Below are 16779 nucleotides of genomic sequence, written 5' to 3'. Positions count from 1 at the left end.
TGTCACTGCTGTGATTTAAAGCTCTCCAGAGTAATAAGTCTATATGAATATAAACCAAAAAATGTGGATTGCTCATATGTCACACCAAACAGTTCTGTTACAAGGTGAAAGGAGACATCCTGAGACTACCAATCATGAAAATGTAAAAAAACCAACCCTCTGCATATGTGTTACTCAGAAGATCTTATTTCCTGCTCCTCTGGGGTAGAAAAATGATACAATACAAAGCACAGAGACAATACAAAGATTCATGGTTAAAGACACTGAGCCAGCAAGCATTTATTTGCAGGATGCAGGATTTCTCTGTATCTGTTCTGCTTTGGAGAAAAATATACTTGAGAAGGATATTTGCTGGGGGATGGGGGCTGGTGTGTGTCCTGGGGAGCTCCTCAGAGGCCCTCATTTGTTAAATCCTTGAGATCCCAGTCACAGATTAAAGGGAAGGTAATCCTGAGCTGAGCAGAAGGACAACAGTGTGGCTAAAGCACTGACCAGAGACCAGACAGAAACTCTAGTTCTCTTTTCTCTGCCCTTTCTGAACCTTTGCACTCCCTGTTTACCCTTTCAAACATATGTTCTTGTCCTAGTGCAATACTGCTTTTGCTCTCATGTTTTGCTGCCAAGAATGTAAGAATGTAAAACCTTGTTAAAATTAAGACAGGATATTTTGCAGTTTGGGATTTAGCGCAGGAATGTGAGATCATTTGTGAACAGAAGAGTGTGATTGATACTGGAGTTGTTCTCATGCCTCTCTGGGGCACTGTTGGTCTGCTGAAGCCGTATCAGCCAAGATGATATGAGTGAGGAATCCTTTTTTCAATGAACTGTGCTCTTTATTCCCAGGCACCACGGTCTGAGCCAGTTTGGAGCTGAGCCCATAGCAAAAGCTGTTGACTTTTGTGACATTTCTATGAAAGTCATTGCTTAATGCCTGGTGGCAGGGAGGATGAGGGACCTGAGATGTTCATGTCACTACAAGATGCTAAGTAGCTACCAAACTGTCAGATAATTGGCAGAACATGAACTCCATGCAGAGAAATGAGTTGCTGTTGCTCTCAGCAGAGCTGCTCTTTATTGCAGTGGGAACACATTCCACTATTTCACAAACCTTTATTCTGCTTTTCTTGGAGGGAGAGTTAAACATCTGTGTAACTGCAAGGAAATAATCAGAGTAGCTGGACTATATGTAAGTGAAAATTTGAGGCTGGTATCCAATACTAAGCAGAAATTTTCTTTCTCTGATCTGCCCTGTGGATTTTCAATGCAGCTCTGCATTGAATACATATTCATCACCACTTGGCTGCACGGATGTGCAGTTAATGGGAATTCCACACACCAGATGAGTGAAGATGACATTTACATGACATGATGTGCATATAATGTACCACATGGCAAGTCAGAGGGGGTTTCTGATCTGGGCAGGCCAGCTTTCTCCTTTGCTATTGAAATGACACAGCCTCCTAGCTTCTATTTTCCACGTTTTGAAACATAATCAAACTGCTAATCCCAAGCACTAAAAGTTATGAATCTCTGTCCTGCCAAAACCAAAATAAAAATATTTAAGCATAAGATTTTAAAAATACAGTTTGATAGATTTTCTGGTTCTGAGCCCTCTCATTACAGTCATGAGTGAAAGAAAATTGCACTCATTTAAATAAATAGAACATGAGTTTCTGGACATTCACAGATATCTAGGAGCTAAAGCATAATGGCAAATATTCCAAGAACTATGCTAAAATTCTTAGAGAGACAAAACTGGATAAAGATAACAAATGTTTTTTTTTATTACTTTACTTCTTATGCATTCTGCAAGTGTATTTTGTCTTACTGTCTTATTTAATTTTGGGTTTTTTTCTACGCTGATAGCATGGGAACCTGAGGAAAGATAGTATTCTGGGTTTCTTAAAAGATCTCAAAATTCTTAGAAAGAAGTGATGAAAATACAAACACTTCTTCCTAATACCAGATCACCTCAGGCATATTCCCTGGCTCACCTGCCAAAGATACACAATAAAAATAAGAAATGAGCCTGAAATTGATAGCTTTATTTAGAGAACCTAGTCACAAAGTAAAGCAGTCCAACAGGTAAAAAAATGTTGAAAAGAGACTTTCCTAATTGTAAAGATGAAATGTGCAAAGAGGTATTTGTATACAAAGAGAATGAAAAAATCATGCTTTCTAGTAGGAAGATTAATAAGCATAAAGTAGCTGTGAAACTGTATGAGGAATTCAACAAATTTGTTCCAAATATGTTTTTCAAATAGAATTAGTTTTTCTCAATGCCCCAGTCTTCACTGATTTGTTCCACTGATACGATTTGCTTAGGAACATCCGTTAAGGCTATGCAAAGCACTGTATCCTTAATTCACTTTAAAACTGGCTCGTATTTCTTTTGAAAGATTTTACCCACAGGTGGCCTGGTAAATCACTGTGGATCAATACTGAGGAATGGCTCAGGTCTACAACAAATGACAGGCACAAATTTAATTTTCACTAGCAGTTCTTTGCGACTATAACTGAGCACAGAGAGATTTGCTTCTAGCTTCCCTATGTGTTAAACTGCTTTTATCCTTCTACTAGGGCACACACTAGTTTGAGTGTATGAGTGACTATTCCCTCTCCCAGCTGTATTCTTACCAGACACAAGGAAAGTCAGAGCAAGACCCTGAAGGCCAACTCCTGAGCCGGTGGAAGTGAATGAAAATGCATTACCAGTAATAGAGGTTGTATCAGATGGAATTCTTGCTGCTGACAATTCCTATGTGTAATTCTATACATAACTATATCCCCATAAAGAAAGGGCTTGAATAGATCAAAGCAGAGGCTTTTTGTATACTAATACCAACACTATCACTAACATGCACTCAGAAAAAAAAGGATGATCACAACAGAAATATTCTTCTTGAACATACTTTTTTTTCTGGGAGAATAATCATATTATAAATTTCACATTTAAATGGCGTGATGCACCAAGCAATTGGCAGACATGGTGTATGGATCCCAGCATTTTGACATTCCTAAAAATTTTCTCTTTTAACTGATTCTGGTAATCCAAACAACTTCCACAAATAATGTTGGCATTCTTCCTGTCTTGATGTTTTGTGTCTTTAGACAAATGTCCTGAATGACTGATCCTCACAAATCACTTGAAAAGTCCAAGTGCTTGAATTACATGAAAGCACCCACCAGCCTCCTGTGAGTCCACTGGAGCAAAGCTGGTGTTCCTGTGGTTCTGTCCATGCACGTGCATTTGCATCTGCACTCTGAGGGACATGGTCTGTTAGTCCCACTGCTCTTCTCTGCACTAAGCTCCCTAGTAATGCAAGGAAGTCTTAGAGCCAGTGTGGGCAAACCCAGTGTCCAAAAGTGCTGGGATATTTCCAAATGAGAAACAAAGAGATCTTGGTGTAAACGGACCTCAAGGTCAGAGTGTATATATAATTATTATTATTGCATGTGCAGATGCAAAAGTGCCTTTGATTTGGTACTAGAGGGAGATGGCAAGGTGTCAACATCACCTTTCCCTCCCTGCTGGGTACTGTGCTCAGGCTCCCGCTCACCTTGAGGTTCTTGTTGTGCCTCTGGAGCTCCCGGCACAGGCTCTCGAGCTTGCTGCGGGCGAGGATGGCTCGGCTGTGCTCACTCTGCAGCTGGTCCTTCTCCTTGGTGATCTGGGCCTGCCTCTTCTGTAGGTACTTCAGCTTCTTCTGCTCAGCACGATGTTCTTCAAGCTGGGCAAAACGGGGATTAAAACAGGGAAACATTGATTAAAATGAAACAAGTGGGATGGAAAAGAAAATAGGTTCTTTTGTTCTGGGGAAAGTCTTCGAACTTTTTTAACCTCTTAGGAAATCTTTTGTATTTACCAGCACTAATGTGATAGGAGAGAAGAACCTGGAGATTCCCAAGCCTGCTTGCTGCGACAGTCCCAAGTGCACTGTACTGCGGTTGGGTGAACATAATTTTTAACAATTTTAGCTCTTCCTTCTTTGGTTTGAATTTCTTTGAAGGACATCTGTGATTTTTTTTTTTTTTTGTTTCAACATTTGGAACTAGAGCAATCAGTAGTGCTTTATGTGGTGAGATTTCTCCAGATCATGAGGTGATACAGTGGTTGCTAATTCTATTTTATTTTTCAGTTTCCTGAAAAAGAAGCAGTTTCCTAAATATGCAGGAACCTGCTGGACAAAACAACAGAAGAGGAGTTGGAGACCAGGAATGTTGTTCATGTGGGGGCTTTGTTGCTGATGGAGAAGAATTCTCTTCAGAGAAGAGTTTCCCAAAATGCGGCACCTCCTCTTGCCAGGCTCCTGTCAGTTGAGTTTCTGAAGGTCCTGCCATCACTGGGGGTGGGTCATGGCACACCAAACACACGTCTTTTAGGCTCTTTGTCTCCATATAATTCCTGGAGGAAACAGGGACAGTCCCTGCTGTTCCCTTGGGAGACTGCTGTTCTGTGGGTGCATGACTCCTGCCTTCCCTGGAAGGCTGGTAGGGAGCAGGGTGGATTTGGAGGGGGCAAAGAGGACCAGCAACTTAATTCCTAATAGTAACCCCTGCACAGTCTGGTTATTTCTTTAGATGCGTGTCCATCACTGGATGTTTTGAAAAAAATTCCTGTACCCTAAATTAACACCCTAACAGTGAGGTCAAAGAAGTCTTTCACCTCTGAAGCTTTTAATGATTTCATCTCCTGTTCCAACACACAATAACCCTCCTCACTGTATCACAGATGTGCATACATTGCAAGGTATTTCTGAAATCCAGATGTTTTCTGATTGAAAAACAGTAGCACATGAGCTTAAACATGCAAACCTTAATAATAACAGTTGCTGTTAGGACTACATTATCTAATAATATGGTATCAATTGTACTAATTAGCCCCAGTATGACTGGGAAAATCTGTGAGCACTGGGGAATGATGTGCAGCTCAAACAAGACAGTCAACATTATCATATTTTACACTTTCATGTGTTTTCTGTAGATGTTCAGTAATTTATGCTTACAGTAGAGAGGTCTATGTATTATTAATCAAATCACAGCTAATTGTACCACAAAACAATGCTCTCCACCAGCTTGGAGTATATTTACAGTTTATGTCCAACTTTTAACACATGTATTGTCTATTTTTGCTTCTGTAGATCACAATACCGGCTTTCTTTTGCATCTAGTCAAGCTGCACTAGCTGAAATAATTTTTCTAGTACTGTAGGAAAAGAAATTTCTGTAATTAAGGCTGAGATTTTTTCCTTCATAAGTTTGTTTTTGTCCCCTTCCCTTTGTGGAGGGATAGAATGTAAGAAAATAAAGATAGTGCAGAAGGTATCTCACCCCCGAGGAGTTGCAGCTGTACTAATCACCAGAGATTAGGAACAGGCCTGCCCTTAACAGGACACAGCTGTGTCCAATGAGGAGAGTGCTACAGCAGAGTGGGTTAGCTGGGTGAGAAGGGAGCTGTAGTTTGTTGGCTGTGCTGTGAAAAGAGTTGGAGTTTGTTGGTTGTGCTGTGAAGAAGGAGTCAGTGCTGTGAGGAGCTGTGTGCGAGAAGGTATGGGAGCTTTGCAATAAGATGACAACATCCCTTTTCTGCTGAAAAACACAAAAAAGTGTTCTTTTTGCTTCACGTTTGGCATGCACACCCTGTGCTCAGTGGATACTGATTTATCCAAATTTCACAATTCACTCAAACTGTGCTTGAGTTAGGGGTCTCAGAATAAAGTTGTTATTAATCTTGACATGAGAAGTCTTCCATGTTTTTTTTTCTTTTTTCCCCCATTAATGTTACTTGCACTAGAAACTTATATCTCAAAGTTCTCAGGAATAGCTAAGACATGATGTTACTTTTGCAATGAAAAAGGCAATTCACTGGTAAATAGGAATGCCAAAATGGTCCCCAATTATAATTTTTAATGAATAATTAATGAAGTAGAAGCTAAAATTAACTGCAAATATAAGCAATTTTGACTTTTGAAAGCTGTCCTAGAGAAACAGTCAATTTAGGAAAGAGAAGTTTTATCTTGATCCCACTGCAGACAATGTCTGAGCTTGTATTTATTTTTTAGCATATTGTTCTTGCACCCAGCACTTGTGAGAATCGCAGGACCTCTGAAAATAATCCAGTTATAAACAATTCTGTGACAGTTGTTTGTAAGCTAAAGTTGTTGTAAACCACAGTCTGCTTTGCTAACCCAACACACCGGATTTAGTGAATGAGATGTTCTCTGTTGGTGAGTAGAGGCAGAGCTTGTGCCCAAATGCCTGTCCTGCTTCCCCATCCCCTCTGGCATGGCTTCTACCTTCTCCAGCCCATGCTCCGGCCTGCAGTGTGCCCACAGTTGTACAGACTGTGCCAGGGCATGGGCTGGCAGGGACATAACATTGCTGGGCGGCCTCTCCAGCTATTTGAAGCGAGGGAAGCACTGCCAAGCAGCCAGCTCCATCTATCACATGGCTACACCTTCCCCTGAGCTGTGCTGCAACAAGTGCTTGTGTCACCACATGGCCCACCAGACCAGGGAGCTGATCTGGCTGGAAAACAGCTCAGCAAAAGCAAGACATGATCCCAAGTGTGTGATGGGGATGGACAAGAGGGAGCAGGGAGAGCGGTCACAGCTACAGCCAACTGCTGACAAGCCATTAATCACCACATGCCCCTCAGCCACTTCAAGTGAGCAGGGTGAGCCTGTCTCCAACAAGGTTTTTGTTGTATTTAAGGAATGATTTATTTCAGTGACATTGCACAGTATGTCAGAAACAAGTGTTCAGTACTTTTGTTTTAGCACCTTTCTCCTGAATGGGCCACTGGCAATCCAGCCCCTGTTTTACACAGTGCTGCAATGCCATTTGAATGCGGTGGAGAGTACTTTGTAGAGGAAGAAGACCTATTTCAGCTAATCTGAGAGCATGAAGTCCCTTTAAGCATGAGATAGGCTATAAACAGCCTGAACCCAATTTATGAAATCAGAGGATTTTACATGAAAAATGGAAAGCTAAATTTCACTTCACATTATTATGAGACATGGACACATCTGTGCATAAAATCAATTAAAAAGTCAGTGTTCTGCTTCACACGTTTTTCAGCACTCCACAAAGTGTAAAATGCTGCAGCCTTGTCATTTGTAAGATTTCCACAGCTTATGGTCATGCAGTCCTTTGACTACAAAGGAAAATATCCCTTCATCTGAAAATAACCCATCTTAAGTGTGGAAAGAACAGTCAGGTAGGTGGCACTGTTACAGGAGTGACATTATGGTGGCAGGGGCTTTGACTCTTCATTTCATTGTGCTTTGGCTTCTCTTACAATTAGTCTCAGTTGTCTATTGTCTGCTTCCTAATACAGGAAGCTTTATTCTAAATCCTGTATTATTTTCATTTGGATGAAATCACCAATGCATAATTTAAAGCAATACCTGGGACAGAAACATGCAAAACTCCTTGCAGGAGGTGAAGGCAGGAGCCTAGACACCAGTCTCCAGTGTGGGTCAGTTTGGTAGACTTGCTTTTAAGTACAAATATTCTGCCTCATCAACTTTCTGTCCCAAATCTTGTTTTCCTCACTTTTTACTTTTTTTCTCTTTTTTTACCCATAATTATGTGACTATGACAACTGTATTGGGACTCATTTATGAGTACAGACACTGCTGGTATGTGAGGTTTGACCATGCTGCATGTCATGTATTTTTTATACCTTCTTGTGTAGGCAGTTTGTACAGAAAAGAGCCAACACTGTACTCACCAGCTCAGCATACTTCTTAAACAACAGGTCCAGCTTCTCTTCTGGAGTACTCAGCTTATTCAAACTTTGCATCAGTAGGGTGGCTTCTTTTCCTTAGAAAAAGAGGAAGCAGAGATTTGATGCTATATATTTTGTAGTTGATGTCCTGTTATGAAATTGGCTGTTTGAAATTGGTTGGGCCTGTAAGAACACAGGCTGAAATGAGGCATTTTGGAAGGAAAGGAACAATTTTACTGTAAATTTCTGAGTTTTTCTTTGCCCCATGAGAACAAACATGCTAGGAATTTCCTCCATTTCACACCTCAGTAATGGGCTTTTTTCTAACAATAACATTGTCTGTGAGATGCTTTTGTCCTGTGTAATCCTATTTCCATTCAATGTCTTTGCAAGATGATTAGGTCAGACACGTGGCACGTTTGACTGAAATAGGACAGAAAGGGCCTGGACCCCAGAGGCTCAGGAACAGCTCTCTTTGTAAGTGAAAATGGATCAAGTCTGGTGTATTCAGCTCCTTTGCTGATAGACCCACACAAGACATCAAGAATATTAAGTCAGATATAGAGACTATGTTGTGGCAGTAAACAATCAGAGGGTGGTAGGTGCTGCCAGCCAGGTCTGGGCTATGTGACACTTGTGTAAATCACTTCACTGACTTGGTGGAGAAAGTTTGTATTCCAGAGGGAGTCTAATAACTCCCTGGGCATGCAAAGCCAAATCACTGCACAGCCATTCAGGTATTGCTGCCCCTCTGACACCTCTTGGTTTTCATTTCAGCCCCAGGTATGAGCTGGGACTTGAACACTGCTGTCCATGAAATACAAAGTGTCTCTGACATCCCTGGAGATAAGGTTTCCTGTGGTCCCAGGGGCTTGGACATGCTTTTCCAAATGCTCCTCCTTCCTGAGACTGTTAGACAAAATCTGCTTTCTGCTTTGGGCTGGACATTTTCTACATTTTCAGTTCTAGTGCAGGCCAGGAGTACTGTCTCTGGAGAAAATCCTTTATTTCACACTAAATTCTCTCTACAGCATCAGCATAAATAAGTGGAGCTAAAATCAAATCCTGGTGTGAACTGTCACAAGGGCAGATGGAGCATTGTGTGTTGGTAGGGTTTTCACAGAGCTTGATGAAGTACAGTAACAGCACCAAAGCCAAGGCAGTAGAAACTGAGGAATTTTCTTCTGGACATTCAAAGAATTTCTGAGGGAAAAAATCCATGCTGTGTCCTATGCTTAGTTCCTTGTCTGTGAGAATGTCTATGGTGATTAATTTACAGGCTTAGTCTGCATTTGGGTTTGGATTCTCATGCAAAGGGGAGGGTCGAAGACTGGCTGGAATTAAATGTAGGAAGGGAAATAATTTACATCTATATTAGATTAGAATGTAACTACATTGCTCTCTAGTGGCTGCCCAGCAGAAAGTACATGTATTCAAAAACTTGCTAAGACTTCTTTCTAGCTCAGCTGACAGCTCTGCCAGGGCTGACGTGTTAGAGAACAAATGTATTGGCTTATTTCATCTATATTATATGATTAGTCAAGGGGTTTATTAAATGAAAAATAACCTGGGCATGACAGTAAATTTATTCTGCAGGTCCCCATGCCACACAGTAGCACCATTATTCCTGTTGTGACCAGTGAGTAGCCATATCTGAGCAGACAGGAGCAGAAAACATGCACCAAGGTACAGATGAGAGGCTAGGTTTTCCTTCTTCTAAGTGACTTTGTGCAGTGTGTCATTGGACTGACAGCTCTGGCTAACCAATGTGGGTGGCTCAGAAGTACATCAGTACTGTGTGATACAACTCTTTTCTTTAAAGAACTAATATCTGATATAGCCTACATGTTGGGTAGTGCCAAAAGTAATTATCAGTTACAGAAAAATTGTAATGATCACTATAATTTTCAGTGGTAGCTGGAGGCCCCTATCATCCATACCAGAAACTTAACATGGTAAAGAGCAAGGACCAGGGAGTTCTCACTTGTGTTTGCAGAAGGGCTGTGTGAGTATGTAAATACCTACCTAGTCCCTTCAGGATTTTCTTCTCCAGCTTCTGCTCCTTGTTGCCGCTGGGCTCCTTTGCTTTGGAGGCATCCCCAGGAGCCAGCTTCTCTTTCTCACTCTCTTCATTTCCATCTTCATACTCTGCATCCTCCAAGCTGCCTGGCTCTCCCTTCTCAGGCCTGTCTGTTCCTGCAGCAGCGCTTTCCTTCTCCATCAGGCTGGTGGCAGACCCGTAGGTTTTGATGATGTCCTCCAGCTGCCGGCTCAGCTCCTCCGAGATGTCACACACGGCTGCTTGGGGCCAGCTGCCTGGCTGCTCCATGGGGGCTGGAGCAGGGGATGGCAGGCCAGGGGCAGGTCTGTCCCCGCTCTGCCCCTGGATGTCCTGCCCAGGTGAGGTGGAAGACTGGTCTCTCTCCATGCTTAGTGCAGCACCTGACAGAAAAACAAATGGAGGGTTAATTTAAAGGCATAGAACCAGCCATACAAAGAATTAGCCATCAAGCTGTTCTCAAAGCTTGGCCAGCGTGTGAGTGATTTAGTGTGAAATTTGGGATGGCAGCTTATCCATTGGTTCTGGCTTGACAAATATGTCACACTTAGATAAATAACCAAGGTAATTTGCCTGCAAGGAAAAAGGCAAATCATATACTTTCCAAGAGAAAAGCCTACCCAAATCTAACACTTAAAAATGAAAACCTCTTATTCCCACTGCCAGCAATGACACATGAAATGACACCCCAGTCACTTATACCATTTTCCTCCTTGAATAAAATATTTGCCACATGTTTACTTTTCTTGATTTGTTTACTTGCAACACTGGTTCCGATATAGGCAGCTTCACTTCAGAGCTGCATTAGTTTCATTTCCTGTTTCTCTCCTGTTGACACATCTTGAGTCAATAATCACAAAAAATATTTTAATATTTTTAATGTTTTACTATTTATATTTTCAGTGCAACTGAAAATTGCATTGTGCCCTTGGAAAGCCCAACATGGTGCTTGATCTACAAGAGACGTGGTTTGGTACCATCACAATAACAGCAAAGAATAAGATTAGCAGCTATAAACCACCCTTCTCTTGTACTTGCTGCATGCTGCTGACAGCTTCTTTGACTGCAGAATAAATCACAATGAAATAAACCCAACCACACATAACACAGCTGGATAGTCCATGGTCTTTTGTGGAGTGAATTTCAGCTAATTTGTTCCCAGTTTGCAAAGGGAATCTTTTGTTTTCTCAGGTATTTGAGCAGCTGCACGCAGCCAGTTTGCAAATACAGAGCCCCCAACATAGCTGTGCTCCTGCTCTGGCTTACCCAGGACCTGGTAATGAAGTTGTCAGCAAGAGCATGCTGGGCACCAGGAAAACTCAGAGTAGTGAAGGCCCTTCCCCTTAGAGGGAGAGGCTGCTGGCACCTCTGCATTGCCCTCATGAAGTAATGCAGAGGCACCTCTGCATTGCCCTCATGAAGTAATGCACAGCTGCACCTTGACCTGCAACTAGCCCCCACTACTGCTTGACTGCAGACTCTTGTACTCTTTCCAGCCACGACTCCTTCTCTCTCTTTTCCAGACTGATTGTTGTTCCTCTCCTTAATAATATAATTTATAATGGTGGCAGTGGGGAAGAGGGGAAGAAACTTACTTGGTTGGTTCTTTCCAGCATGTGAAGTGATTGCTTTCTTATTTTTAATAGATTTTGAAAACATGGAGCTAACTGGAAATCATTTTATTCCCTGCTCAAACAGGCTGCAACATATGTTTTCTATAGTGTCTAAATTTCTACAGCTTTCAAAACTGTAAATAACATGACCAAAGGTATTATATGATAAGAGAGATGTCGTTTACTGTAATAAATGACTCAGTGTTCTTAAATTCTCCCCAGTCAAAGTGATGTTTGGAAGTGCAGTGATGGCCATCACTAAGGCAACATTTCTGAAGATTTGATTTTCTAGCTATATGACCAGGCTTGCAGATAAGATAGTCAAATGAGTTATCATCTCTCAAGCAAATAATTGAAAGCTTTGAGTGGGCTCAGGAAGTGCTTGAAAGCTGTTAGCTGTAAATCCATGCCCCTGCAGTGCACCCATAGATACAACTTGCCAGCAGAATTGGTTTAGGAATGCATCTGGACCTGGTCTCACAAATCTGTCACACAGTCATGTCCCATTCTTTCCTCACTCCTTGTGCCATAGTCACTATATCAGTGCAAAATTACTGTAAAATTATAGTGATCTGATTTGATGTCATATCGAGTTTAATTGACGTTGAAAAATTAGACCCTATATGCGCAATTTAAGTAAATAATTCCAGATAGCACAAATGTTAGCCTCCTGTTTGTGATCTTTTTAAACTAGAGTTAATTGACTGCCAACTAATTCAAGGTCAGTAAGAGTGTTGTAAAGGCTAAACTAGACACTCCACAAAATATGTGTTTATCTCTGACATGTTCAGGCTAGTGTTTACTGTTGCAATCATTAATTTGAGCTAATTGGCAGTTGGCAATCAATCAGCTAGAAAGTCCAGGACTACCAGCTCTTGTTTAGGCAGAATAAAACTCAGAAAGTTTTATTATATTTGTTATATTTATATATCCCATTTCAAAACAGCTATTTTTGTTATATGTTCATCACAGAGGGAGAGCAGGACTGCAAAATGCTCCATTTCCAAATATTAATTTCTTTTCTATCTCTCCCTCTTTGTACGAAGGCTCAAGCCGATGTTCTCTCTGTACTCCGACTCTCCCCTTGGCTGCCTCCCAACTTCATCACTCATGTTGTAGCACTCTCTGGCTAAAGGTTTCCTCTAATGTGAATCACAAAGCATGTCTCCAAATACTGTAGGCTTTAAATACACTGTGGCAATTGATCTGTCCATGATGTGTCTCAGTAACAATAGAAAAACATGGGTGAATGAAACAGAAACTGGATTATTAGAATCAAGGACACAAGATGCTTACAAGCTGGCCTTGCAGGAAATCTTCCCTAACATACATTCCTGGCTAGAAAGGGATTAGCTATAATCAGTCTGAAACCATGGCAATTCACAACTGCTGAGTTTCCATCCGCCACCCCAGAACGGTGAGCAGGCAGGAACCCCAGAAATACACAGCAATGAACTTCTAACCCAAAGGTGCCCACCCACTGGGTCGTACCAGCAGTTGCATTTACACACACAATAAATATCCTAATGTTTCATTTTGTTCTTCCTCAGACTAAACCAGAGGTCTGATAACTGCTTTCCAGCACAAACACAATGCCTGTGAAGACTTCTGTACCTTGTTTTGCACAACAGCTTCCACAGTGCTGCAGTTTATGTTGAGGGAGTCACAGCATCTGGGAGTTGCCTACTTACAGCCTTTGATGCTGGGAGTTTTTACTGCAGTTGGCCCCAGTTCTCCCTTGTACCCCAGCCTGCTTAACCTTGATGTACACAAGGAATTCTCCCTTATCAGGCCATAAAAGACTTTTGGTGCCAATTTCAGCAAGACCCAAAGTGTTTACATTATACTCTATCTTAAACACAGTAATGCCTAAAAATTAGGTGACAGAGTCCAGAAGAGGAATTCCTTGGTTTTTCAGACTTGCCCAATTTTATACTGGCCACTTTTTCAGTTTTGCAACTCCTACTAGCATTACTGTTGCCTCCAGGCACTGAATTTCCAACACAGCCTTATCTTGTTTTATGGAAAGGGGGAGGACTGGCTACTCTGACTGAGTCTGAGCATTGCATCTTGTTTACTCTTTTTCTCCTGCATTCCCAAATCCTGGACCTGTTCCACAGCTGTGAGATCAGCACCTTTCTTGGCTCTGGTGTTTTGGATGGAAACTTGACACTTGTGGTTGCTGCCTACAAATAGTCATTGTGGTTCTCCTCTCCTTCAGTGGGGAACACCCCCAAGAGCCAGAGGGTGCTGCTGCCTCCCCACTGTGAGGAAGACTCTTCTCCCTTCTCCTTCATCTGTTAAGAACTTGGGAAGACTCAGGACAGAAATGGAGCTTTCAGCATAGCTGAGCACACAGCCTAGCCACAGCTGCATCCAGAGGCAACAGCAAGAGATGCATGCCTCATATCAGTCTGGTTACATGCTCAGTTTGTTTGTCTGCAATTATATCCCTCAATATTTCACATTTACAGCACAATTTGCCTTCACTGTGCTTTGTATTTCCAAAGTAAAAGGTCAGTAGGCAAGGCCCAATGACTGACTTAGCAGAGCTGAAATAGCCATCCCACTGCTGCTGGGAAAACTGCTCCTGTGCTGGGGTGTGCCAGCCCACCTCTCACTGCTGGGAGCTGGCATTGCTGCCCAGGCACCCTCCTGGCATGACCAAAACACAAATTAAGCATCTTCTTCTTAGCTTGTCTTACAGGCTGCCTTGAAGACTGTCACAAAGTTTTGTTTATCTTTTATAAACAGTGTGCTTCCCCTTCCTTCTTATGGGATTTGCTTCCTGATTTCCTTGCAGCTTTAACTTCTAGAGGGTTTACAGACTGGTCTATATTTAGCTTTTGCATCCCCCTATATTCAGCAGAAGGACACATGGCACCTGCTCTGCAGCCAGGAGCTATTTTAAGCTCTTCTAAAATAGGTGATGGTATTTAGCATTTTATGCTCAAAGTTCACATACACACACATTTCTCTAAAACAAAGCTTTACGTATATTTGCAGCAGCAAACACATGAAATGATGATTTTTTATCTTTATATAACACCAGATTGATCTGCAGTGACACCTCAAAGCAGCAAACATTAAACTCTGGAATTGCCCCTGCTACTGTAGCTCTGATCACCCTCCAGAAAAATACAAGTACCTTTTTACAGTCTAGATAGACAGTGCCCTATGTGTTACTTTAGAAAGCAGAGATAAAACCAGCTGTATCAGCTACCCACTGCATTTGAATAGCTTTATGGTTTACGTGCCATTTCCTAGTACAAAACTGAACAAAAGTTTGGAGGTTTTGTGGCAGTTTTCCATACAGGCTCAGAACCAGACTTGGAGGCTTTCTGAAGCCTCCTGCCTCACCTTTCACATGGCACCTGAACCTTGACCACTGTTGTAGCCAACCACTCATGGCCCCCAATCTCAATTCAATACAGGCGCCACCAAAGTAATTTCTCCGATCACTCTTGAGACAAGAATTTCTTACTTCTTCTTTAACTAGCAGCCTTGGATACCCCCCTGTTTTCCTCAGATGTCACAGGGTGCCCAGACTTTCCTAGGGCTGTTCCTAGAAAATGCAGGTTGACGCTCCCAAAGGGAAGTACTTGCATTAAAGCCCTTGTGCCATGTCACCAAGCAGTGACAGCAAGGAAGCTGTTCATCAGACTTACCGCAGCAAAGAGAAGATCTGAGCAGAGGAAAAAAGCCAGGCAGAAACTCAGACAAGGGCACTCCAGCAACAGGTTCTGTACTCCTGGCACTGAGGAAAGAGAGGAAGACGGAGTGAGGCGGGAAGGACAGAGTGACACAGGAGGAGCAAACAGTGCAGGGGCTGAGTGCGCACTGTGCAGGGACTGTCTCTGATAGGTGCAGGGGAAGCTGCCTGCTGGCTGGCAGCACGAGCCAGCTATGTTGGCTATTCCCTGCTCTGACAGAGATAGCACGAGAGATTAGAGACTTGGGCCCTCAGAAAGAGGGCCCAAAAAGAAAGGAAGGATACTTACACAGCTGCTACCCTTCAAATTTAAGTCTTAACCCCTCAATGACTTGAGGCGTTGTGCTGTGTGAAATTTGTATTGACAATGGATTGGTCGAACTTGGTTGAATTTTTCTGTGTCTACCACAAAGACTGGGATAGATTTCCATAATGTGAACTCCCAGCTGTGACTGCCCTTTGCAGCCTGGGATTTGGGCATTTAAAAAAAAAAACAGACTGATTCTTAATCATACACTCACTGTCTGGAAGAAACCACAGGACGTCTTTAGTTTAAGCTCTTGCTTGAAGGAAGTTCAGCTGTGATCTCAGACTAGGTTTCTCAGGGTTTTAAATTGCTCTTTAAAACCTCTGTGGATGGAGACTGCATGACCTCCCTGGGAAGCCTGTTATCTGGCTTGACTGTCATGGCACTGAAAAAGTTTCTCTTTCTACCTAGCCTTAACTTCCCTTGTTCTGGCTTGTGCCTGTTACCTCTTGTCTTCCTGCTATACACTCCTATAAAGATTGTCTCTATCTTCTTGATAATCTCCTCCAAAGCTGTCCCTTTTCCAGGCTGAACATCCAACCTCTCTTGACAGGACAAGTGCTCCAGTGCCAGCCACCATGGTGCTCCTCTGTTGAATTGATCAACTTTTCCATTAAGGCAGCGATGCTAAAAGAGGTTAGTGGTGTAGCTGCCCCCAGTCCCAGCAGCTCCCAAACAAATATTGTAGCCAAGATAACCTGCCTGACCCACTTTCTGCATGTGACTGTGCTGGATCACGTTGGCCCAAAGTTGTTGATACAAGCAAGCAGAATGCTCACCAGGGAACTCAGCTGCATGCTGCTTATGCAGCAACCAGCATTCCCCACTTCTGTGACCCACAAGCCACTCAAACACCATCTTGAGATGCCATATCACCTAAGCACCATCTGCTACCCACTTCCTAGAAGGAGATGTAGGTCAGTTTAATGCACAGATATGCATTAACAATGGAGAAATGATAGGCTGGTACTGAAGTGGCAGCCTGGGCTGTGAGAAGAGAAATGGGACTTGGTCTCCACTTAAAAACAAAGAGGCTCAGAACAAAGGGTGGCAAAACTATAATGATTTGGAGTAAGCTTCAGACTGATCCATGGCAACAGAAGAGCCAGAAATGCTTTGTGCCTGATTTACAGGGGATGTCAGAGAAAGCAGTACGGGGCAGCTCAATATCAAGAACTACCAGCTCAGAAATAGTCTGTATGTTAGCAGCATCTCAGACTTTTACTGGAGAGGACTAAAGTCTTGCTATGTTTGTGGAGATGGTGGGGCAAAAAGTTCATGTTTGAGGTGGTTTCTCATTAGTCTTATTTCTCTACTTTGAAAAGGCAGCTCCTACAATCTGGGTATGCACGGGTGT

General features: G+C 42.4%; 1 protein-coding gene across 1 annotated transcript in view; it reads right to left on the bottom strand.

The window, feature by feature from the left end:
• TXLNB (taxilin beta) overlaps positions 1 to 15267 on the bottom strand; it is a 36579-nt gene extending 21312 nt beyond the window's left edge. The window contains exons 1-4 of the mRNA XM_063151425.1: positions 15072 to 15267; positions 9757 to 10173; positions 7735 to 7826; positions 3561 to 3731 (exon numbers count right to left, since the gene is read on the bottom strand). Of these exons, the coding sequence (XP_063007495.1) occupies positions 3561 to 3731; positions 7735 to 7826; positions 9757 to 10159 (666 nt within the window). The 5' untranslated portion in view covers positions 10160 to 10173; positions 15072 to 15267. The remainder of the gene's footprint in view (positions 1 to 3560; positions 3732 to 7734; positions 7827 to 9756; positions 10174 to 15071) is intronic.
• Between the last annotated feature and the right edge of the window lie 1512 nt (positions 15268 to 16779).

This window comes from Melospiza melodia, chromosome 3 (genome assembly GCF_035770615.1).
Source record: "Melospiza melodia melodia isolate bMelMel2 chromosome 3, bMelMel2.pri, whole genome shotgun sequence".
NCBI lineage: Eukaryota > Metazoa > Chordata > Aves > Passeriformes > Passerellidae > Melospiza > Melospiza melodia.
This window is presented reverse-complemented; position numbering and strand designations above follow the sequence as displayed.